Below are 24,835 nucleotides of genomic sequence, written 5' to 3'. Positions count from 1 at the left end.
TTGGGGGGAAGAAGGCGGAAGGACTGGAGTTAGGGCAGAAAGGAGATAACTTTATAAACATTTTTTTGTGTTTTTGAATTTTATGTCATGTGCATATATGGTATTACTTAACTTTTTAAAAGAATTTAAGAAACTGTACAGATATCTATATCTATATAGATATATAGATATATAGATATAGATCTATTTATTTATTTATTTACACACAAGAGAACATGAGTGGGGGAGGGGCAGAGAGAGAGGGACAGAGAATCCCAAGCAGTCCAGAGCCCAATGTGGGGCTCAATCCCATGAACTGGGAGATCATGACCTGAGCCAAAATCAAGAGTCAGATCCTCAACTGACCAAGACACCCAGGTGCCCCTGATTGGGGAGTTTTAAAAAGAATTGCTAGCATACAATAAGGATATAATAATAATTGAGGGATGGAATTGGCAAGGAGGGATAATGCTAAACTTTCTGTATGATTGAGAGAATACCATTACTGAAAATAGAAGTAAGGAATGAGGAGCTATTTGAGAGGGAGATGTGATTATGAGTTCGTTTTGTGGAATTTAGTGCCTATGGGACTAAAATGGAAAAATCCAAGTGAAAGTGATCTGTTTTCCAGCCATACTTTTTGACCTTGACTACATTATTAGAGTATCTGTGGAATTTAAAACCAACACACACAGACACACATTCTCTATCCCCCTCTCTCCCTCCCCAGGCTTCACCTGCTAAATCAGAATCTGCAGTTAGAGCTCTAGAATCTAGACCTTTTTGAGCTACCACAGGAAATAGGCACCTTCCACCTATATAGAATGACCTATATGATATATTTAGTGGGAAAAGAAATAGGTCCTCTGTACTCAGAATATTTCTGGAAGAAATTGGAAACAGTTATTGTTTTGAGGGGAAGGAGACTGGGGGACTGGAGTTAGGGCAGAAAGGAGACAACTTTATAAACTTTTTTTGTGTTTTTGAATTTTATGTCATGTGCATATATGGTATTACTTGTTTTTTAAAAGAATTTCAGAAACTGTGCAGTTGGTTCGGATGTAAAGACTGGGCCAGTAGTTTATCCCTGTCCCCACAGTGGTTTATCATTAATACAGTGATTTCCACTCCATAGATCTCATGCTTGTAGACATAGCAGCATGGGTATCATCTGAGAAGCTTGTTGGAAAAACAAAATCTCAGGTCCCATCCCAGACCCACTGAATTAGAATCTGCATTTTACTAAGATACCCCAGGTGATTCAGAAGGCACTTTCAAGTTTGAGAAACACTATTTTAGATGGAACATCTAAAGCAGTTTGTTTACTCATGACTTGTCTTGACCTACGATATCCTCACCTCTATTCTTTAAATAATAGTAACGATGCCACACACTTGTTGAGTGTATGCTGTTCGTAAGTTGTGGGATTGTCTAGAACACTGTAAAAATCAGTGCTCAGATGCTTAATATTTAGTACTGCCCAGAGCAGCATTTTCCAAAGTGTGTACTGAACCAGGAACATATATTTTACATTATGCTAATAATATGTGTAAAAGGGTTCTCTGGTCAAATCAGTTTGGGAGACATTGGGTTAAATAAAAGTGAACAGTTTTCTTTATTGCAGGACTGTTCAGAGATTTGACCAAGGAATCCTTTTTTTTTCTAGGACTATCTCTCAGGTCTTTTGGTCGGTGGAACACACTTTGAGAAATTCCTGGTTTAGAGGAAAGAACACCACTGGCTTTGGAATCCTTGGCAAGTTACCTAATTTCTCTGAATATTAATTTTCCTAACCTTAAACTGGGGATAATAATACTTGCCTTGGTGGTGGTGTGAAGAATAAGTGAGAGGTATATAGAAACACTCAGCCTAAAGCTTGGTACCTCATAAAAGTGTTCGAGTGGTAGTTGTTAATATTACATAGGCTACTTCTTTTTCTTGCATTTATGCTTGTTGTTCATATCCATATTCCTTAATATCCTTATCAGAAAGTGAGGGAGGAGAAAGTCAAATAATTAATTTTAATAAAGTGTTAGTAGTTTTATTAAGAGGTTTGGTGTTTAGAATAAAACTACAAATAATGTGGGAATCATTAGCAAAATTAATTTATCTTGCTATCTGCTCTATCAGATGAGTATCGAGATCAGAATATACTTCCCAAGTTATATCAACCGAATTTTTATTCACTAAAAACAAACCAACAACAAAAGATATCAAACTATCGTCTTAACCTTGACATGTTATGAGGTATGTTATCAGACTTTTATTTTTCCTTTCTCCTAGTCAATAAATTGATTGCACAAGAAGGACCTTCCTTTCTGCAAATGCGAATAAAACATTTGTTGAAATCTAACTGCATCCCTCAGGCCACTGCTTTATCAAAACTGTGTGCAGAATCTAAGGAAATTTCAAATGTGTCATCTTTTCAGCAAGCCTATATCACATGCTTATGTTCCATTCTCCCGAATGAAGATGCTATTAAGGAGGTGAGTAAAGCAAATAAGTGCTGTTGTCACTCACGCTTACTATGAATTTAATAGATTTTGATAAATGTTGCATGGCAGGATGAAAACCAAGAATTATTTTTTTCTGGCTACTGAAAAGTGCCATATTAATTGTATATAACTGTTCAACAGAGTGAATATAAAGTTATGTCTTATAGGTGGATTTGAAAGTAGATAATTAGAGAATATGCAGGTGGGTATTTATGTGTTAGGGCATTGGTTTGCTTTGAAATTTTCAAATGTAAAAGGTGTTTTTCTTTTTTTTAAAGTAATGATTTCTATATGTTTGGGAAATACAGAAATTATTAATACTAACATCAAGGGATAAACTAAAGTAGGAATGTCACTTAGCTTTCATTTAAGGTACTTTACACATGTAACTGTAAGAGAAATATGGGACTTTAGAACTTGTGAATATGTTTTGAACTATAATTAAATGCACAAGCTGGGTACCGTGGAAAATAATAAAATAATTGAATCTTTTTTAAAAATTATTTTATCAGTCACATTGCATTTTTTAACCCGAACCCTTTTCTTTAAAATGTTGGAATTCGTTTTCTCTAATAGTTTTTGATAAATTACATAGGAAAAGATGAATAATTTCTAGCTATATTCTGTCATCTACCTATAATTCTCCTAGATCTGGTACATGGATTCTCATTTTACTTCTCTGTTAAACCTTTCCTATTAAAGGTAATAATCCCAAGGATCTGATTTTATGCTGTAGTAATTCTTAAACTTTAATGATAGTTTCAACTTACAGTTTTATTTATAATATCCTACTCCAAATGCAACTTTCTCTTTCCAGCTCACTCACTCCAGGACCAAAAGTCTATTGATCCTGCTTGCCTTCATCCTTTCCCTCCTTAAACTCTGCTTTTCCATAGTCAATCAATATTATCACTCCCTAAGTTTCTCGACTGGTCTCTCCCTTAATTGTACTTATTTGACTAACCACCATCTTGATTATCTCTAAATCTTGACCTACTCTCTATCTTTACCTGCACCAGTGGGGTCAAACGAGTTGGGAAAACTAGCCTACTGGTTTTACCAGTAATCAGTCACACTATATTTTTTTAGGCTATTTGCTCTCCCACTTTCATAAAGTACTATTTCATACTGTGTCCTTTCTTTTCAAATGTATACTGTAATGCCTTTTGCCCCATCACACTTTGCGTTGATGAACTTTCTCCCTATTTCTCTGAGGAAATTGAGGCAGTTGGAAGGGGGTTTCTGTAAGCTGCTTCCATGACATCTATTCACCTACCTGTATCAGTGCGTGCGTACCTTCTCTTCCATTACTAAAGATAACTGTATCTGTTCTCCTGCCTAAGGCCAGTCCCCCCCCCCCCCCCGACTTCAATATCATATCCCACCTGCTGTCGCCCCCTCAAGGATAATGCTTCCAGGACTTTTCTCTACTGTATCATCAGTTCCTCCTCTACTGCAACCATCCTATCAGCATTTATGCTATTACTTCTTTCATCTTTAAAAAAGAAATCTTTAGATTCCACTTCCCCATCCAACGACCACCCCATTCTTCTCCTGGCCTTTCAGCATAATTTCTTGAATGAATTGCGTGAATTTACTGTTCTAATAACATCATTCTCCTCGAACACATTATAATATGGCATTCACCCCTGCCAGTCTATCACATCACTAAATCCAATGATGATTTCTCAGCTTTCATCTTATTCAATCTGACTTCTTAACTTTGTCTTTTAAGCATTTTTTTTAGGTTTATTTATTTATTTATTTTGAGAGAGAGCACAAGGAGGGAAGGGATAGAGAGAGAAGGGGAGAGAGAAAAATCCTAAGCAGGCTCCAAGCTGTCAGTGCAGAGCCTGACACGGGGCTCAGTCTCCCGAACCCATGAGATCCTGGCCTGAGCCAAAGTCAAGAGTCGGCTGCTTAACTGACTGACCACCCAGGCACTTGCATTCTAGGGTGTTGCGTTCTCCTGGTTTTCTATGCACCTAACTGATGAGTCAGTCTTTCTTAGTTCTAACCTGCTCTTCCTCCTCATCTCTCTGTTGAGTAAATGTTACAGTACTCTAGGACTCTGTCCTTGTGTGTCCTCTCTTTTCTACCTACAAGCATGCCCTTGGTGACTTCTTTTAGATTCCTGTTTTTAAATACCAACTGTTGTCTGAATCTCAAATGTTTTATCTCCAGCCCAGTCCTCTCCTCTGAACTCCAGACTCACATATCCAGCTACCTAAATCACTGTCTCTACTGGTATGGCTAATAGCATCTCAGACTTCATATGTCCATAACTAAGCTCCTGATCTACTTGATATTCGGGCTTTGTTTTTATGCGCTTTCTTCCAAATGAAGTCAGTTGCTGTCCAGTCTCAGTGTTGCAGGTGAAGGGGGGAAGGTAGTGAATAACCAGCTACCATTTTTTTTGAGTCCTTACTGTATGTTAAATGCTATGCCTAATGCTTTATATATATTTTGTCACATTTAATTCTCACAACTCTTAACTCTGTTTTTATTGGTGAGGAAAATGAGGCTCAGATCAAGTAATATGTTCATGCTTACAAAGCTTAAAGTGGTTAAGGTGAGATGCAAACCTGAGTTTGGTATACTACTACTAGTATTAAAAATGCAAGATAATATATATCATCCTAGGTGATAAATACCGAAGGGTTTATATGCCGAATGCTGTGTTAGGCATTGTGTTACAAAAATTAATTCAGAAACTTCTGAACTGACCTACTTGCTTTTTACTCTCACTCTCTACATTTTATTCTTACCAAAATTAACTAGAATAATATCTTTAAAACTTAAAGTGGGGTCATGTCACTCCCTGACCAACAGCTTTCCATCTTCTTCATAATAAATCCAGAAGGCTTTATTCTATGTGTCATGGCTCCTGGAGACTTCTCTAAACATCTCTGACAGTATCTTCTACCATGTAATGCTCATTGCTCCGTAGCAATTTGCTGTTGTTTGAACAAACCAAACACATTCCTGCCTTAGATCTTTGTGGTTGCCATTTCTTTTGCCTAGAATGCCCGTCCACAAGATACTTGGGATGGCTCGTTCACTTAACAGCATTCACATCTCACTGCAAGATTGCCTTATCAGAGACCTTCTTCACTGTCCCATCTAAAATAGTGTCCTATCAGGGTGCCTGGGTGACTCAGTGGGTTAAGCATCCGGTTCTTGATTTCATCTTAGGTCATGATCTCACCATCGTGAGATCGAGCTCTGGGTTGTGCTCCATGCTGCTGTGGAGCCCGCTTGGGATTCTTTCTCTCCCTCTGCTCCTCCCCTGCTTGTGTGCATGCACACTGTCTCGAGTAAATAAAAGAAAAGAAAATTTATACTATCCCCCTTCTCTGCCCTTTTTTTCTTAATACCTGTTACCGTTATTATAAATATATAGACGTCCATCTAAAATGGCCTCTGTCACTCTCTGTCCCCTTACTTACCTGTTTCTTCTTTATGTTTATATTACTACTTCTGCTAGACATCATATTTGCTTCTTTTCTGTTTCCTCCCACTAGGTTGAAAACATTGTAAGGATGAAGACATTGGTTTATTCACCACTATATCTCTACATTCTGGAAGAATAGTTAGCAGCATAATAGGCATTTATTCATAAGCGACTAACTATAAGCCCATATGCTAATTTTTTTATTTGCAGTGTTGGGAAGGATAAGGAGATGGGAGACTGCTTATCTCTAATAACAGTTGTAGTATTTTGTGTTTGGGAAACCTAATCAGAGTTAAGTTGTAGTAATGGTTACATTCAGCACCTGATACATGCCAGAAAATTTCAGAAGAAGCAAAAATGCTAGATCATGGACTTGATTCCTCTTCATTCTATAATAACAACAACAACAACTTTTCCTTTAATGTCTCAGCCTTTGTTTATTTAAAGCTTTTGTTTGTAGCATTGTATGAGGTACTGGCAAAAACAGAAGGGTGTGTATGGCTTACTTTGGTTGCCAGAAACAGATACAGGAAGATAAGTACTAAGCCGTATGATACTGCCCCTGAATTCAATAGAAGTGGGGAGAATCTTTGTTGACTGGCATATAAGGCTTTATAAAAATTGATCCTTGATTTGGACCTTGAAATAATGTTAGGGTTTGGATGGGTAGAAAGAATGGTTTGGGGATAGCTGACTTTGGTAGTGAAGGCGGAGAAATGAATGTGTATGTTGCTGAGGCCCACTGGAGAACACCTTGCCATGGCAGAGTGGGTGTTGAGGTCTTGTGAGAAATAAGACCTGTTGGGTGGGGAGAAGGGGGAGGCCTTGGAAACTCTAGTGAGTTAAAACTGATTTGATGCAGTAGAAATTAGAAAGGTTTTGAAGGTGGGGATTGAAATGACAAACAATATTTTAGGAAGCTTAGAAAGAAGATATATTAGGCTTAGAAGAGATTGATTGGAGCTAGCAAGAGGACTTAATGTCAAGAGACTCGTGAGGCCTGGGAGACTGGAAGAATGACAGTGTTCCGCTAACTGATCAGAATGGCAAAGAAGAAAGATATGGACAACAAGGAGGGCTTGGGAGAATAATCAGCTTTGTTTTGTCCATGACTTTCCTGGTTTATTAATAACAAGACAACAAAACAGGATTTCTTCCTGAAGTTACATAATTAATTCCTTTCAACAAATTTGTTGAGTTTGTAAGGAACGAAGTTAGAGGAAATGTGATTTGATTCTCTACAACAGAGGTTGGCACACTATGGCATGTGGGCCAGATCCACCCAACTACCTTTTTTTGTAAATAAAGTTTTACCGGAACACAGTCATGCCCATTTGTTTATTGTTTATGGCTGTGTTTACAGTGGTAGAGTTGAGTAGCTGTAACAGACTACCTGGCCCACGAAGCTGAAAATATTTTTTACCTGGCACTTTATAAAAAATGTTTGCTAGTCCTTGCTCTACAAGAATCAGATTTTCAGTGTATAGTAAACATTGACTATCATTTAGTCTACTCCTGCATGGTTTACCAGTGATGAAACTGAAGCCAAGATGATAATGTTTCCAAGGCCCTACCTGCATTAAGCTAATTAGAGAGTCCAAGCCCAGGCTAGAACACAGATCTCCTTGCTTTCTGGCCAGCCTTTTTTTCCACTGTACAACTTATTTCCAGTTGGTAAATACAACAAGCCATGTTATAATAGGAAACATCTTAGTGGTATGTCATCCATTCATATTTATACATTTATGTATAGGTGTGATTTAAAACATTTTATAATGATTGAGATTAATTACTTAAATATATCAATGCAAAAACATTTAGCACACATCATAAAATTTTAAAAGGAACACTGATACCATCATAATTAGTCTCACCCAGTTGTGCTTTCTTTTGCAACTGACAATAGAATTAAAGAGAATCTTTAAAATTTGCTTTGGAAAAGTATAATGAATCACTAGACGTTCATTAATCGGGTTTAAAATCAGCATGTGTTCTAAAGTAGCAGAGTTCTATACACATTTGCCATCTACTTCAACTGAGTTCAGAAGAGTCAAATTAACTTGAGCAACAGCTGGGAATAAGAGTATTTGTATGTTGGCTCCTGTGGGTATCACCATAATGGGTGTGTGTAATAGGAAACCTCTGCTGGGGAAGATTTAGCCAGACACATACAATTAAGATTACTTGAGGGGATCACCTTGAAAGCCAAAATTCACAACCCCAAACTCAGAACCTCAGTGGAATCCTCAAGTTTCAGTTTCATTTAGAATTGAATGATACGATATTACTATTAGTTCTGCACATGAAAGATTTTTAATGAAAGTTACAGACTTGGTCATGGCCTAGTGTCCCAAGTGGATGTTTCCTATATGTTTTTCATTACTGAAGGAGGAAATCTTTGCAAAGATCAAGTTTTCCACATATAATATGAAGGATAATGAGATTGTAAACATGAAGCCCTTCTATTATTACGAAGAGCCAAGGAATCTGTGAGTAGAACTCTTGGCACAGTTAAGGCAGGAGTCCATTTCTGTTTTAATCCCTGAATGAACTATTTCTTCAGTGTCTAATGTTAATAGACACAACAGGAGAAGCTTCTTTTCTTTTCTTGATGTGGGAAGAAAAAGACAAACAGTACCTAATTTACTCACTAGTCTAGCACTGTTGGGAATTGACATAATCGCTAGGTATAGATGATAAACAGCAAATACATTTAAGCAGGATCCATTGGGAATTCAGTTTGGGAGTAGAAGAAAAAGTAAACAGGAGCATAGAAATTTCAGGTGTAGCTTAAATAAGAATCAAGATTAAGATCGATCCTGAACAAGGAATAATAACAAAGTGTATAATTACATTTAAAATTGAAGTGTAAATAATTTTACTTTATTGTATGGGGGATGAAACGTACTCTCAAAAAGTACATTAAAGGGATGCCTGGGTGGCTCAGTTGGTTAAACTTCTGACTCACTCTTGATCTCGGCTCAGGTCATGGTCTCACAATTTGTGAGACTGAGCCCCATGTTGAGCTGTGTGCTGACAGCATGGAGCCTGCTTGGGATTCCCTTTCCCTCTCTCTCTGTTCCTCCCCTGCTTGTGCTCATTCTCTTTCTCTCTCTCTTTCTTTTTCTCTCTCTCTCTCTTGCTTGCTCTCAAAATAAACTTAAATACATTAAAGGTAGAAAGGCTGTATGAGGAAGTTGAGGATTTGAGTATTTAAATATTTTCTCTCCTAATGCAGAGGTCTTTCAAATAGCTTTGAAGAGACATCTTCCCAGGGCAGTTTACATCTGGATCTTGCATCTAGTCTTGCTTTTGTGGGTTATGTGTGGGTATTTTGGTTGATGTAAGATTATACTAGTGAGTCATGGAGAGTTAGATGTATAATTTTCAAGAATTTAGTAGGGCATTTCAGGCTTACATACACACAGCGATAGGGTTTAATTAGAAGCATCAATGAGGGGCGCCTGGGTGGCGCAGTCGCGGTTAAGCGTCCGACTTCAGCCAGGTCACGGTCTCGCGGTCCGTGAGTTCGAGCCCCACGTCAGGCTCTGGGCTGATGGCTCAGAGCCTGGAGCCTGGAGCCTGTTTCTGATTCTGTGTCTCCCTCTCTCTCTGCCCCTCCCCCGTTCATGCTCTGTCTCTCTCTGTCCCAAAAATAAATAAAAAACGTTGAAAAAAAATTAAAAAAAAAAAAAAAAAGGCATCAATGACCATTACATGCAAGTAACCACTGTTGTTAACCTAGTGCTGGTCTGTGGTATTATTGCAGTTTAAAAGAAGTCTGATTTTTAGAAGCATGGCCTTTTTTCCATGTTGTGTCTCTGAACCTAACAGGGATGATTCTCCCAAAGGTAGACCCAGGTTTATGTGAAATGTAGACTTGCTAACTGTAACTCCTACCTTTTTCCTGTTGGAGGATACACGTGACAAGAGTCTTATTATCTGGATAACCTGAAATCCACTTTGATTCCCTTTTGAAAAACATCAGCTTCAGTTTAAAGAGTCTATTATGAGGAACAAATGATTTGCATTGTGCCTCAGAACTGATCAGGGGAAAAAAAAGGAAAAAGATCAGGAAAATACTAAATTCAAAACCAGTAATCTAGAGAAAGATAAATGATAAAATATTCCAGTAATGGCACTGGCCAGAATACTGGTTTACCTTGGTAGCCTAATAGTGAAAATAAGAAGGCAGATATGCTGCCTCTACTCCCCTTCTCTTATGCCAGTTGGCTACCTGTTAGACCATTGGTATTTAATTACCAGATTATTATGAAAGTCTTCTAATTGCATTCTTGTCCCTACAGTTCACTTTCTACAATACCCAAGATGATCTTTTTTCTTTCCTTTTTAAAATAAAAGTATATATTTTGTTTATTTATTTTTGAGAGAGAGCGCATACACATGTATGAGCGAGGAAGGGGCAGAGAGAGAGGGAGATGGGATCTGAAGCAGGCTCCTCACTGTCCTCACAGAGCTCCACGTGGGGCTCAAACTCACAAACTGAGATCATGATCTGAACCAAAGTCGGACACTTAACTGACTGAGCCACTCAAGCGCCCCTTGAGATAATTTTAGATTCACATATTATCGTAAGAAACAATATAGACATACTTTCCAGTCATTTAACATATATTCATTGGAGGACTCTGTTAGGCAGTGGGGATACAAGGATGAACAAGACACGAGGGAGAGGAACAGCAAACAGTATTCATACACTGTGAGACTGAGGGGAGAGTTCTGAGTTGGAAATGAGGCGTTCAAGTCATCAGCATTTGAAACCACAGGGCGAATAAGATTAACTATTTCAGAACCCTGGAAATTAACTAAAGGCTTACTACAATCCAAAGAGGTTTTATTCAAGGAAAACAGATGAATCTCCCTAAGAACAACTTGATGCCATTTTAACTTGTCCTACTTCCTGTCTCTTCCCCAGCTTCACAGTAACCTTGAAAACAAACAGCCTCAAAGCTACAGTAGTAGTAGCCTATGAAAACCAGCAGCCTAGCAACCAGCTGAGGAAGCAGAATGAGCTTTGGAACTCTGCAAAAGCCCATACCTAGCATTGTCACTATTTGATCTTTGTGGCAACTTCTGAAAAGTTCCATTCTCAAGACTTGTCTTTATTTGACTCAGAGCTCACAATGACAAAAGCTGTGTCCTCAGTATGTATTTGTCAGAAACAATCAGTGGTAATTGTTCAATGTGACAGTGGTCAGAGGAGGCATTACGAGTCAGGCTAACAAGAGACTGCCCAAAAAGATTAAAAAAGAAAAACTGGGATATGGGACGTCATACGGGACTTTGAAAACTTTTGATGTATTGCTAGGATTCTGGAAGGTAACAGGGCTCTGTGTCTGGTGACGAATGACCTAAAATGGCCCTAATCTCGAGGCTCTGCACAGGTAGGAAATGAAAGGCAAGGCAGAGTTTTAAACTGCCTACTGAAATATTGAAAGTATGCCCCAATACACAGAGCTGCTTGGCAAAAGCAGAGGCTTATTCAGGCATTTAAGTAAATGTCTTCAATACATTGAACATGTAGCTGACCATTAAGCGAACCAAGCAGAGGCTATAGTGGCCACACATGACAAAGAATGTAGACTTTACAGAATTAATTCTAGGAAAGTCACTAAACCATCAGGCAAAAAGATCGATGGACTAGAATCCAGAATCTAGAAATAAGCCCTTCACACTTAACCACCAGTTGATTATCTATGTGAATTCCAAGACAGTTCAATGGGGAAAAGAATAATCTTTTCAATGAACGGGTCTTTAACAACTGGATATCAGTTGCAAAAGAATGAAGCTTGATCCTTAATACTGTATGCAAAAAAATAACTCCAAATGGATTGTACATATAAATCTATAAATATAATACAAATATATATTATAAATACATAATTTATATAAAAATATATTATCTATAAAATGTATAATAGATATAATCCATATTAAAATATAAACATATAATATGTAAATATTATGCTATAATATATAAATGTTAAATATAAAGTATGACATCTTAAAATACAGGAATAATTATTTAAGGCTTTGGATTTGGCAGTTGTTTCATATTTGACACCAAAAGCACAAGTGACAAAAGAAGAATAAGACTTCATCCAACTTTGTGAAAGGACATCAAGGAACAGCAAAGTTAATCCACAGAATGAGAGAAAATATTTGCAAACCATATATCTTATAAAGGATTTGAATCTAGAATTAATGAAGAACTCTTACAAGTCACCAGTAAAGAGACAAATAATCTAATATTAAAAATGGTTAAAGGTTTTTTTGTTAAATTAATAGACTTTTTAAAAAAATTAATACATTTTTAAAAGCAGAAACAGTTTACAGAAAGTTTGAGTGGCAAGTACACAAAGCCCTTACCCCACATTTTACCTATTAACATCTTGCCATGAGTGTGTTACATTTGTTAGAATTGTTGAACTAGTATATTATTAATTAAAATCTATAGTTTACATTAAGGCTCACTATCAGTGTTACACATTCTGTGAGTTGTGACAAACATACAATTGTGTGTATTTGTCATCACAGTAACATGCAGAATAGTTCCACTCTTCTGAAAATGTCCTGTACTCTGCTTATTTATCCTTCCCTCTTTTTCCCCAGGCCCCTGGCATCCACTGATCTTTTTACTGCCCCCACAGTTTTGCCTTTTCCAGAATGTCATATAGTTGGAATTATGTAGTATGTAGCCTTTTCAAATTGGCTTCTTTCACTGAGCAGTATGCGTTTAAGGTTCACCATATCATTTTATGACTTCATGCTTCCTTCTTTCCTCTCTTTCCTCCCTTTCCTCCCTCCTTTTCTTCCTTCCTTCCTTCACCAAACTCATATTCCTCTCTGCCTTTCTTTTTTCTTTTTCTTTTCTTTTCTTTTTTTAAAACAAACCAAAGTCCATCGTTAGGGTTGCATTTCTGGAATGGCTGGTTTAGTTGTACTTTTTATAGTTTGGGATTGTGAGCTCAGTTTTGATGGAAGTGGGTGGAAGCAAGGAGTGCTTTATTTCTGAGAATTCTAATAGGGCTTAGTTAGCATATGTCTCTATAAATCAGTTTCAGTTTTCCTTCTGCCAGGTGATTCAGAGATGTTACCAGCCAGAACCTTCTTTTTATTTTATATCATTTTTCTCAGTTTGGCGTTATTGGACAACGGAGTAGTGTTAGGGCAAATTCCAAGTTTGAAGGACAGGTTATAAATTCTCAAGTATTTTTTTTTATCCCACCAGAACCCAGGTTGAGATTGCTATACAAGTTTTCCTGCTGTGTGCCTTATTTTTGTCCACCCGTTCTCTGAGTTTGTAGCTCTATTGGGGTTCCAATTGTATGCAGAAGTCTCACTGCCAACTTCCTGTCTCCAGGTCCAAGCTTTATCATCTATTCATGAGTTGTAAAACACAAGCCTCTTAGTGAGATTAGCAGTGATCCAGCAAGTTAGGGCGGTTGTCCAGTCACACTTGAACACTTTTTTCCCCCTTCATGATTTCTTTTACTTCTTTAATGTTCGGCTGTATGTTCTATAAAAGACATTTCTGTTTTACCCAGGATTTCTAAGTGCTTTGCCACAGGAGAATTTTCAGGCATTACTCTTGTTCAGGACTGGCAGGAAGGTATGTAACCATTATATATTAAATTCACAGGGTAAGGTGGTATGTTTCATCTTTGCCACCAGAATTTCCAGCATTAGCCACTTTTTGCCTTATGCTGTAAGTTGTGATACTTTGTAAATACACATAGCATTGATAGTGCTTATGCATGATTTATAATTTTGTATTAAGTGTATCAGACTTTCTTATGAAGTAGATTTTAGTAAGGAAAGATCTGGAGGAACTAGTTAGGATTTTGAAGAGGTTGAAGGTGAGAACATGGTATGGAATGAATGTTCCTGACTAATCTTTCAGGTCCTTTTAAGTTCCTAGCTGGTTCTGCTCACTGTCCTTCCATTCCAGTTCAATAAATGTTTATTGACAGCCCTTAGAAACAAAACGATCAACGTGTCCTCCAGTCTCCTGCTATCATTAGCCTATATCCTTTATGGAAATTGGCAAAAAGGACCATGTTCCACTATGTCCTCCTTCATACGATTGCTTCCAAAGGTCTCCCTTCTGTGAGGAAGAGCCTTATGCCAAAACTTAGGGCTTGGCAAGCTGACTGAATTTCAGCCTCCATTAATATATTAGCTGGTTACCTCTGTGTAGTATGAAACTGTACCCTGATATCCCCCCAAGAGCTATTTTCTTTGAAGCCTTCTTTGCTTACTCTAGTCTGCATTATTCTTATCTCCAGTCGGTCCCATTTATATATTCTGTGGCCACTATGTTATTTATCTTGTGGTTCTCTTTTATTCCAACAAATATTTATTGATGTTCCCCCAAGTGCCTGGTACCATTGTAGGCACTGAAGATACAGTGGTGAATAAAAACAAAGTTTTGCCCAAATGGAACTTCTATTCTCATAGGCAAGATGGATAGTAAACAAAAAAAGTATTGGGGCACCTGGCTGGCTCAGTCGGTAGAGCATCTGACTCTTGATCTTGGGGTTGTGAGTTTAAACCCCACATTGGGTGTAGAGATGTTTAAATAAATTAAGGGGAAAAAAACTTTAAAACAATTTTTAAAAAAGAACTAAAAAATTATTTCAGTACCTATCCAGGAATTTCCTAGACACTCACTGAAATTCTCAGAAGTTTGTCAGTGACCTCATTTTAATTTACTGTAGCTGAAAAGTATTTTGTGGCATATATTTGGTTTTTAATGTGGTCTTAAGCTATTCTATTAGAAAAGGTTGGGGACCATACTGTGTCTTATTAGTGAAGTGTTAAAAAATATGTCATTTTGGGGCGCCTGGGTGGCGCAGTCGGTTAAGCGTCCGACTTCAGCCAGGTCACGATCTCGCGGTCCGTGAGTTCGAGCCCCGCGTCAGGCTCTGGGCTGATGGCTCGGAGCCTGGAGCCTGCTTCCGATTCTGTGTCTCCCTCTCTCTCTGCCCCTCCCCCGTTCATGCTCTGTCTCTCTCTGTCCCAAAAATAAATAAAAAAAAAACGTTGAAAAAAAAAATTAAAAAAAAAAAAAATGTCATTTTAATTTACCTGGATTTTTCTATTTTTAAAATTTTTTATTTACTTTTGTTACTTTATCATAACTCTTTCTCCTCTGTATTCAAGAAAATACAGGTATTTGGGGCAAAATACTGATATCCTCTTCAATTAAAAATATTATCTGAGTGCTTGCTTATTTGTCACGTAAAGATCCTAAAGCAGGCACTAAGTAGGTTAAAAGCATGAGATAAGATACCAGCTTTCAAAGGACTTAGAATCAGGCAGAGTAGGTAACCGACTGAAGGAACTCTGGCTTCAGTTTCTTCACTTGGAAGAATGATGAAGAATGATGAGTTTTTTTTCATTACTTAAATGAGAGTGTAAAAAAAAAAGTCTAGATGGATGCCCCTGTGTTATTAGCATAGATGAGTATGTGTGAGGCAAATGAGTTCTTGAATTGGAAGGTTGTACAGAAACCCCACTGTAAACTAGTCCTATTTTGTCAGTAGAAACCTTGATGGAAGTAAAACAATGAAGGTAATGGATAATAAAAAAAATATATGTAAGTTACCATTCTTATTAGGTGTTACGGACCTCTTAGAAACTTCTTTGTCAGGCATATATTCTAAAATGTCAGGTAAACAACAATATTAAGCATGAACTAAAAGCATGCTAGTACTTAAAATTTACTAGGAAATGGGTAACATTTGGAGAAAGTTGAGGTTAAGTTTGAGAAGTTGGTAGAGGTTAGATTGGTACAGGAGCAGGCAAGGTTACCAGCAATCTTTGTGGTAGTCTCAGAAAAGGCACTAAGATACTGGAAGAGCAGAAGGCGTCTACTCTTAGGGAACCACTAGAGTTGATACTCCAACACTATTGCTAAATTACCATTAGCTGAATAGAAATAATTTATTTCTGTTTCTCCAGTTCCTTGTTCATTCTTACCTGTTGGCCCTTGCGATGTGTTTTTCTTCCTCTTTGGAACAGTTTTCTTATTTCACTCTACCCTTTCCCATGGCTTATCTCTACTCATTCTTTAATTCTCATTTTAAATGTGACTTCATCCAGGAAGTTGTTTTTGATCCCCCAAATTTGGGTTAGATCTCTTTTTATCAAAGGTAGGAAAAATACTCTGTACATCCCCATTGTAACAGTTAATATACACTGTAATTCTTAGCAGTTGCTGCTGCCTCATTTGTTATCTGTGGCTGGATTGTGACTTCCGTGAAGGCAAAAATCAGGTTGGCTTGTATCCCTAGTACTTAGCACAGCACAGGTACTTAGTAATACACAGCACGGCTTTGAAAGACATGTGCATTTTAATTTTAACATGTTTTTTTCCTGTGGCATTTTGTGAACAGAGGATTTTGGATATCATATAAGACCGTCTTCAGAAATTCATAGTCTAGTTAGAAAGCCAAAGTTCAAAGCACATGTAAAAAAAGTAAAATAATAAAAGGTAAAGGCCACTGTGAGTCACTAGTTCAGAAGTTGGCCCAAAATGGAATAAAAAATAGCCCAATTAAAAATGTTGATAAGATGCTGTGAATTCAGAGTAAGGCAAGAGATTGTTGGATGCTAGAGTAGTCTATGAAGGAAGTTTCAGCTGAATGTTGAAGGATGGGGAGGATCGGTTCATCAGGCAAGAAGAGGAGGGCTGTTTGTTTAGGCTTATACACTAACTGGTAGTGTTCATCTTTGTAATAAATCATTTTTGTAATAAATGTTTCGTGTTTGTAATAAATAGAAATAATAGAACTACGTATACCTTCTAAACAACTAGTCTGGAGTTTTCATATCATTTCCTCCTCCCCCGTCATTTTAGGTTAATGATTTTTGACTTGAAATCTACATTTCTAATTTATTTCAGTTTTGTCCCTTTTTCTTAATACTTTGGTTCCAAGGTGAAAGCTCATATCTCTCTGAAGTATACCCTTTTAAAATGAGCTTCCCTGTAGGAATAAAATGACGCGAGATTAGTTTTTCATTTTATATACTGTTACTTTTTATTATTAGCCACAGTTGACTAGAGACAAGAAACAGTCTCTTCTCAGGCTCATCTTTTACTTGTGAAGTAGAAATAATATCGCCTGCATTGCTAACCTTACAGATTTATCATGCTGATAAAGTGAGATGATATCTCATTCAAGGTATTTGAAAAGGATAAAAAAAATGTTCTAGAAATGCAAATTGTATATTATTTCCATTCTAATTTATATGTCTGGCTTAGAGAGTTTCTCATGCTATTTCTCAGCTTGGAAATGTTATATATTGCTGTTACATTGCAAAATCAAATTTTAGAATTCTGGGTTTTTGACAGGAGCTTTAACATGGCGTGGATAGTAGGTGGTTGCCCTGGAATAAATAGCTGTTTTCATTTGCTGAGGAATTTTCATTTCAGTCCTTCGGTCACTTCAGTTCTGAATACCCTGTGGTGGGCCTTTTGTCTCTGGATGACCCTTCTAATTCATTCAGCTATGGATGAGGACATGGTTGTTGAGGGCATCATTAAAATTCCATCCTCATTAAGGCTTATACGGTCTTTTTTTTTTTTTTAACCTGAAAACTGAATTTAAATTATGTTCTAGGCTTTACCAACGTAACTTTGCCTCCCAGTGCTCTTTAGATATAAATTTAAATCAGGTATGATCTTGCATCTGAGAGTGATCTTTTGAAATGCTTTCTACTATTCTTAAGGTTGATTTTCTTTTTTTCTTTTTCTTATTTTTAAAATTTATATATTTCATGAAAAATTCTTAAGAGCTCTTCTGATGTGCTCCCTATTTGTCAATCCCTGTTACAATATATATTTTTTAAACCTTAACTGTAACTTTAATAGGCACACCTACCACATTTTTAATTGATGCATAATTGACGTATTATTTTAGGTATACAACATAATATTCAATATTTATATAGGTTGTGAAATGATATCCAGATAAGTCTAGTTGATGTCTGTCACTATGCAGAGTCACAAAAGTTTTTTTTCTTATGATGAGAACATTTAAGATCTATTCTAATAACTTTCCAATATGCAATACAGTATTAATTATAGTCACCATGATGTACTAAAACATATTAAATTCTTAAAATAACTCCATGAGGGAGGTTCTGTTATTTCCATTTTACACATGAGGAAACTGAGACACTAAGTCACTGAGAAGTTACATGACTTACCCAGAGTCACACAGCTAGTAGCTATAGAGCTGGGAAAAGAATATACACAATCTGGTTTTAGAATAATTGCTTTTGGGGCACCTGGGTGGCTCAGTGGGTTAAGCAACCGACTCTTGGTTTGGCTCAGGTCATGATCTCACAGTTCTTGAGTTTGTCAAGCCCTGCGTCAGGCTCTGTGCTGACACTGCAGAGCCTGCTTGGAATTCTCTCTCCTCTCTCTGCCCCTCCCCTGCCCGCTCTCTCTCTCTCTCTCTCTCTCTCCCCCCCCCCCCCCCACACACACACACACTAAATAAACTTAATAAAAATATCTAAAAGGAAAAAAAAGAATAATTGCTTTTAACCACTATATCATACTGCTTATTGTGTCATCGCATTGTCTTTAAAAGACTAGAAAACAGACTTGTATGAGGTTCACTTTGTAAATGTGAACATTTTACCCTCATTAAACTTGATTTGTTTATCCCACTCATCACCTTAGTTTACTGTTTTTTTTTTTTAATGTGTTCCAGACAATGCTATGTGCTGAGTTTTGAACAAGATATACAAAGTCCCTGACCTCATTAATTTTACATTCTAGCAGAGAAGACAGATACTAAGTTCTTTGCCTAATGATTGAATTGTAGTTGTGATAGATGTTACAAAGGAGGAATTAAGAGTAGAGTTTTTGTATGTGGGGGTGTTTTTTAATTGAAGTACAGTTGACTTTTGGAGGAGTTGTTTTTTGTTTTCAATGGATGAGAATCGAGTTTTTGTTGGAGATTCTGACCTAGTCTTAGAAGTGAAAGGATTGTATGAGAAAATAGCATGTGAGCTAAGCTTTGAAAAAAGTCTTTCTGTGCCTACTTGAGGGTATGACTAAAATTAGATGTTTCGACCACCTGTTGGAACTGAATAGCACTTTGGAAAAGATGAACTAAACTCTTTTGTACCTCATTCACCCTGATATTCACTTCATTTATCCTGAAATTTATCACTGTTTTGTACATTTGGTGTCTGGTATAATTCACATTTATAAGGCTGACATATGAGAAAGAGATTAATCATATTCTTTGTTAAGACAGGGAAGTGATAGAGTTGAGAAAGGATCTCTTTAGAGGTCTTAATCTCTTGTTTCATTAGTATGTAAAAAGAGCCCCAGAAAATTCTGATTTGCCCAGAGGTGGTTTTAAGATTTCTATAATTGGTGTCAATGAGGGGCACCTGGCTGGCTCATTTGGTACTGCATGTGACTCTTGACCTTGGGGTTGAGGGTTTGAGCCTCACATTCGGTGTAGAGATTGCTTTAAAAAAATTGAATCCTTAAAAAAAATAGTGTTAATGAAAAAGATGTATTTCTGAGTGTTTTAGTTGTTTGAACGCACTTATACCAAGTATTATTTTTTCTCCTTAACTCTGAGAAAGTGATACAAGTTTCTCAACTGGCCTCGTTTAGCCCTACTGGCTGTGAGGATAAGCCTTGTGTTTTCCTATCTGTAACTAGAGTGACTTGAATAAAACTGTCAAGGAAATAAAGAAAGAAAAAACAAAATAAATTATACTTTAAGTGAAAATAATCTGAAGTTATTATGCATAATTTGACTTATTTATATGGTAGCAAAGTTCATGAATAATTTAACTGTACAAAAATGCTTTTGTCTGTGTTGGGACTGCAGTGGAACTTCAGTCTATTCACTTCTCTTTAATATTTTCTAATATGATATAGTCCAGGAGATTCAGTCATAAGTTAATAGAAGGAAATTGTGTCCCTCTAATTGCCTCATGAATTGTCAAAGATAGAAAACCTTAAAAGAGGCTTCTTGTTACATAGCAAAATATACAGGAAAGTCACCATTTTTATTTTGACTCCATCTTCTCATTTTTGATAGATTGCAAAGGTCGACTGTAAGGAAATACTAGACATCATATGTAATCTGGAATCCGAGGGTCAGGATAATACGGCATTTGTTCTTTGTACGACTTACCTCACTCAGCAGCTCCAAACTGCAAGTGTATATTGTTCTTGGTAAGTATATTTACTTTTTTTCACTTTATTTGTTTAGTACATAGTATGGCATTTAGAGTTTATGTAAAACATTGGCTTCTTTCAAATTTAAAGCCTAAGCAAATTAATTGATGACATGTGAATTACATCTTGCTTAGAAGCTAAACCACTTAATAAAAAATGTTACTGGTTTAATCTTTTCCAGAAGAGTCCAGAAATAAAGAGAGGGTAAAGAATTTGAGGTCCTCTTGATCATCTTATATAGAGGATTGTCTGTTAACTTTAATATAGGTCTTCTTTGGAAATAAAATTATGGCAACATGAGACAAATTGGTGTTAGGTCATTTTCCTTTACACTTACTATATCTTTTGGTAGTCGTTTTCCCCTCTTATTTGGAAACCCATTAATTATCTAGGTTTCTAGGTCAGTCTTGCACTAGAGAAGGAAATCCATTTGAATAGGTAATCTCTTTTGAAACTTTGGTACTATATAGCAGAATTATATTAATTTGGTTTTAATTCAGTTTATATCTTGTTTGCCTACAGAGTACTTAGGTGCTAAAAAGAGAACAGTAAGTGTAACCTACGGTTCTTTCATTCCAACTGTGCAGAATCTGTTTAGGCCAAAAGGACAGACTTGATACACAGGAGAATTCTAGAATGTAAGACTGCCAGTAAGTATCAGATTAGTGATAGGGATAATGCCATAGGATATTAGTGGAAGGTGCTCACTGTTTAAGAAAGGTGTCAAGGGAGAGGTAATATCAGAGCTTTAATTCAAAGAATGGATTGGATTTGCATGATCTTGATTAGAGGAACATGGAGAGATTTAGAACCTAAGGATGGCTTGAAGTTGGAAACGAACATTTTGATTGTAGGAAAACCCAGTAAAGCCCTTCGTGTGCTTTAGCCTTCATTGATCTCCTTTTGGAGCATCTATGTGTATTTGTAGTTTTATTATTAACATTGTATGCTACTATATTTCTTCCTGTTTACTATTTTAGATAGAAATATTATTTGCGTGCTATAAATTATCTCATAATAATCCTCATAATTATCATTGTGCAGATGAGGCAGTGGATGACCAGAGGAATCAGAGAAGTCTTGTGATTGCCCAGGGTCTTAAGGCTAAAGTGATAGAGCTGAGATTCACATCCAGGGTTTTTGACTCCTAATCCAGTGCTTTTCTTCTCCTGTGGTGGTTTTCTTGGTGCAGGGCCAGAATGCAGGTGGCAGTCTTCTACCACTGAGTCCACTATGCCAGAGTTATATCTCCTGTGAGAAGGGAGATAGTGGAACAGGGAGTTAAATATATTTTGTAATAATCACTATGGGCATTTTGTTAGGAAACCAAAAAAGCAGTGCTAAAAATGAAAAGAATTAAGTAGCAGTGAGGGTTTTGATCATTAAATTAAGTAGAAGAGGCCCCCCCCCCCATGCATTAGAGATTAGAGATTTTAGCCTCAGTAAAACAGATGTATTTACTTGAGGAACAAACCCCAATTTATCTTGTTACAGTTAATTTCTTTGCCTACAATGAAAAAAATATCTGCTAGTGATAGCTAGATTTTCAGGGCAAAGAAATACACTAAATCACATATGAGATGTGTTATACATTACAGAGGGTTATGGGGGTTTTTTTGGATTTTTTTTAAGTTTTAGATGTACAGTATAATGATGCAACAATTCTATACATTATTCAGTGTTCATCACAATAAGTGTACTCTTAATCTCCTTCACCTATTTCATCCATCTCCCCTCTGGTGACAACCAGTTTGTCCTTATATAATGAGTATATTTTCATTTGTCTCTTTTTTCTTTGTTCATTTATTTTGTTTCTTAAATTCTGCATATGTTTTAAATCATATGGTATTTGTCTTTCTCTGACTATTTCACTTAGCATTGTACCCTCTAGATGCATCCATGTCATTGCAAATAGCAAGATCTTTTTTATGGCAGAGTAAATTCCATTGTATATATATACCACATCATCTTTAACCTTTCATCTGTTGATAGACACTTGGGCTGCCTCTGTATCTTGGCTATTGTAAATAATGCTACAGTAAATGTAGGGGTGCATATATCTTTTCGAATTAGTGTTTTTGTGTTTTTTGGGTAAATACCCAGTAGTGGAACTACTGGATCATATGGTAATTCTATTTTTAATTTTTTTTTTAACGTTTATTTATTTTTGAGACAGAGAGAGACAGAGCATGAACGGGGGAGGGTCAGAGAGAGGAGACACAGAATCTGAAACAGGCTCCAGGCTCTGAGCTGTCAGCACAGAGCCCGACGCGGGGCCCGAACTCACGGACCACGAGATCACGACCTGAGCCGAAGTCGGCCGCCCAACCGACTGAGCCACCCAGGCGCCCCTCTATTTTTAATTTTTTGAGGAACCTCCATACTGTTGTCCACAGTGGTTGCACCAGCCTGCATTCCCACCAGTGTTGCATGAGGATTCCTTTTTCTCTAAATCCTGGCCAATACTTTTTATTTCTTGTGTTTTTTGTTTTGGCCATTCTGACAGGTGTGCCGTGATATCTTATTGTGGTTTTGATTTGCATTTCCCTGGTGATTAGTGATGTTGAACATCTTTTCATGTGTTTGTTTGGTTATCTGTGTGTCATCTTTGGAAAAATGCCTGTGTCCTCTGCCCGTTTTTAAATTGGATTATTTGGGGGCGCCTGGGTGGCTCAGTTGGTTAAGCCGCCGACTTCGGCTCAGGTCATGATCTCGCGGTCCGTGAGTTCAAGCCCCGCGTCGGGCTCTGTGCTGACAGCTCAGAGCCTGGAGCCTGTTTCAGATTCTGTGTCTCCCTCTCTCTGGCCCTCGCCCATTCATGCTCTGTCTCTCTCTGTCTCAAAAATAAATAAACGTTAAAAAAATAAAATAAAAAAATAAAAATAAATAAATTGGATTATTTGCTTTTGGGTGTGTTCCATTGTGTAATTTCTTTGTATATTTTTGGATATTAACCCCTTTTCAGATATATCATTTACCAATATCTTCTTTCATTCAGTAGTTTGTCTTTTTGTTTTGTTGATGGTTTCCTTTGCTGTGTGAAAGCTTTGTATTTTGGTGTAGTCTCAGTAGTTTAATTTTGCTTTTGTTTCCCTTGCCAAAAGAGACCTATCTAGAAAAATGTTTCCATGGCTGATATTGAAGTGATTACTGCCTGTGTTTACTTCTAGGAATTTTATGGCTTCACGTCTCACATTTTGGTCTTTCTCAATTTTGAATTTATTTTTGTGTATGGTCTAAGAAAGTGGTCTAACTTCATTCTTTTGCATGTAGCTGCCTTGTTTTCCCAACAGCATTTGTTGAAGAGCTTGTCTTCCTGTTGTATATTCTTGTATATTCCTTTGTCATATAATGACCATAAAAGTGTGGGTTTATTTCCAGCTTCTTTCTTCTGTTCCATTGATCTGTGTGTCGGTTTTTGTGCCAGTACCATACTGTTTTGATTACTGTAGTTTTGTAGTATATCTTGAAATCTGGGGTTGTGATACCTCCAGCTTTGTTCTTCTTTGTCAAGATTGCTATTTTGAGGTCTTTTTTTTTTTTTTTTTTTTTTTAATGTTTGTTTGTTTGTTTATTAGATTGAGAGAGCAGGCGAACACAAGCAGGGGAGAGGCAGAGAGAGAGGGAGACACAGAATCCAAAGCAGGCTCCAGAGCCCTGTGTGGGGCTCAAACTCCGGAACCTTGAGATCATGACCTGAGCTGAAGTCAGATGCTTAGCCGACTGAGCCACCCAGGCGTCCGTGGCTATTTGAGGTCTCTTTTCATTCCATGTAAATTTTAGGATTATTGTTCTAGTTCTGTGAAAAGCTGTTGGTATTTTAATAGGGATTGCATTGAATGTGTAGATTGCTTTGGGTAGTGTGGACAATTTAATAATAATTGGTTTTCCCAATCCATGAGCATGGAATCTTTCCATTGTGTCATCTTCAGTTTCTTTTACCCGTGTTTTACAGCTTTCAGAGTACAAGTCTTTCACTTCCTGGTTTAGTTTATTCCTAGGAATTTTATTCTTTTCAGTGTAATTGTAAATGGGACTATTTTCTTAATTTTTATTTTGCTACTTTATTAGTATATAGAAATGCAACAGGGGGTGCCTGGCTCAGTCGGTTAAGCTTCGGATTCTTGATTTTGGCTCAGGTCATGAACTCATGTTGGCGTGAGATCAAGCCTTGCTTCGAGCTCTGTGCTGACAGTCAGGAGCCTGCTTGGAATTTTCTCCCTCTCCCCCCCCCACCCCCCCCCCCCACTTGTGCGTGCATGCATGCATGCGCTTACTCACTCTCTCTCTCTCTCTAAATTAGTAAACATTTAAAAAAAATAGAAATGCAACAGATTTCTGTATATTAATTTTGTATCCTGTGACTTTATTGAATTCATGTATCAGTTCTAGTCGTTTTTTGGTAGAGTCTTCAGGGTTTCTGTATATAGTATCAGGTCATCTATAAATAGTGAAAATTTTACTTCTTCCGTACCAATTTGGATGCTGTTATTTCTTTTTGTTATCTGACTGCTGTGACTAGGATGTCCAAACTATGTTGAATGAAAATGGTAAGAGTGGACATCCCTGTCTTCTTCCTGAACTTAGAGGAAAAGCTCTGATTTTCACCGTTGAGTATGATGTTTGCTGTAGGTTTGTCATATATGGCCTTAATTAATGTTG

The 24,835-nt window shown here is 37.1% G+C and overlaps 1 protein-coding gene across 1 annotated transcript in view; it reads left to right on the top strand.

Annotated features, from left to right (window-relative positions):
- RLF (RLF zinc finger) overlaps positions 1–24,835 on the top strand; it is an 84,929-nt gene that overhangs the window by 42,321 nt on the left and 17,773 nt on the right. Inside the window, exons 5-6 of the mRNA XM_019429103.2 lie at positions 2,263–2,465; positions 20,034–20,170. Of these exons, the coding sequence (XP_019284648.2) occupies positions 2,263–2,465; positions 20,034–20,170 (340 nt within the window). The remainder of the gene's footprint in view (positions 1–2,262; positions 2,466–20,033; positions 20,171–24,835) is intronic.

This window comes from Panthera pardus, unplaced genomic scaffold, assembly GCF_024362965.1.
Source record: "Panthera pardus isolate Hobbes unplaced genomic scaffold, ASM2436296v1 HiC_scaffold_11, whole genome shotgun sequence".
In the NCBI taxonomy this organism is placed as follows: Eukaryota; Metazoa; Chordata; class Mammalia; order Carnivora; family Felidae; genus Panthera; species Panthera pardus.
This window is presented reverse-complemented; position numbering and strand designations above follow the sequence as displayed.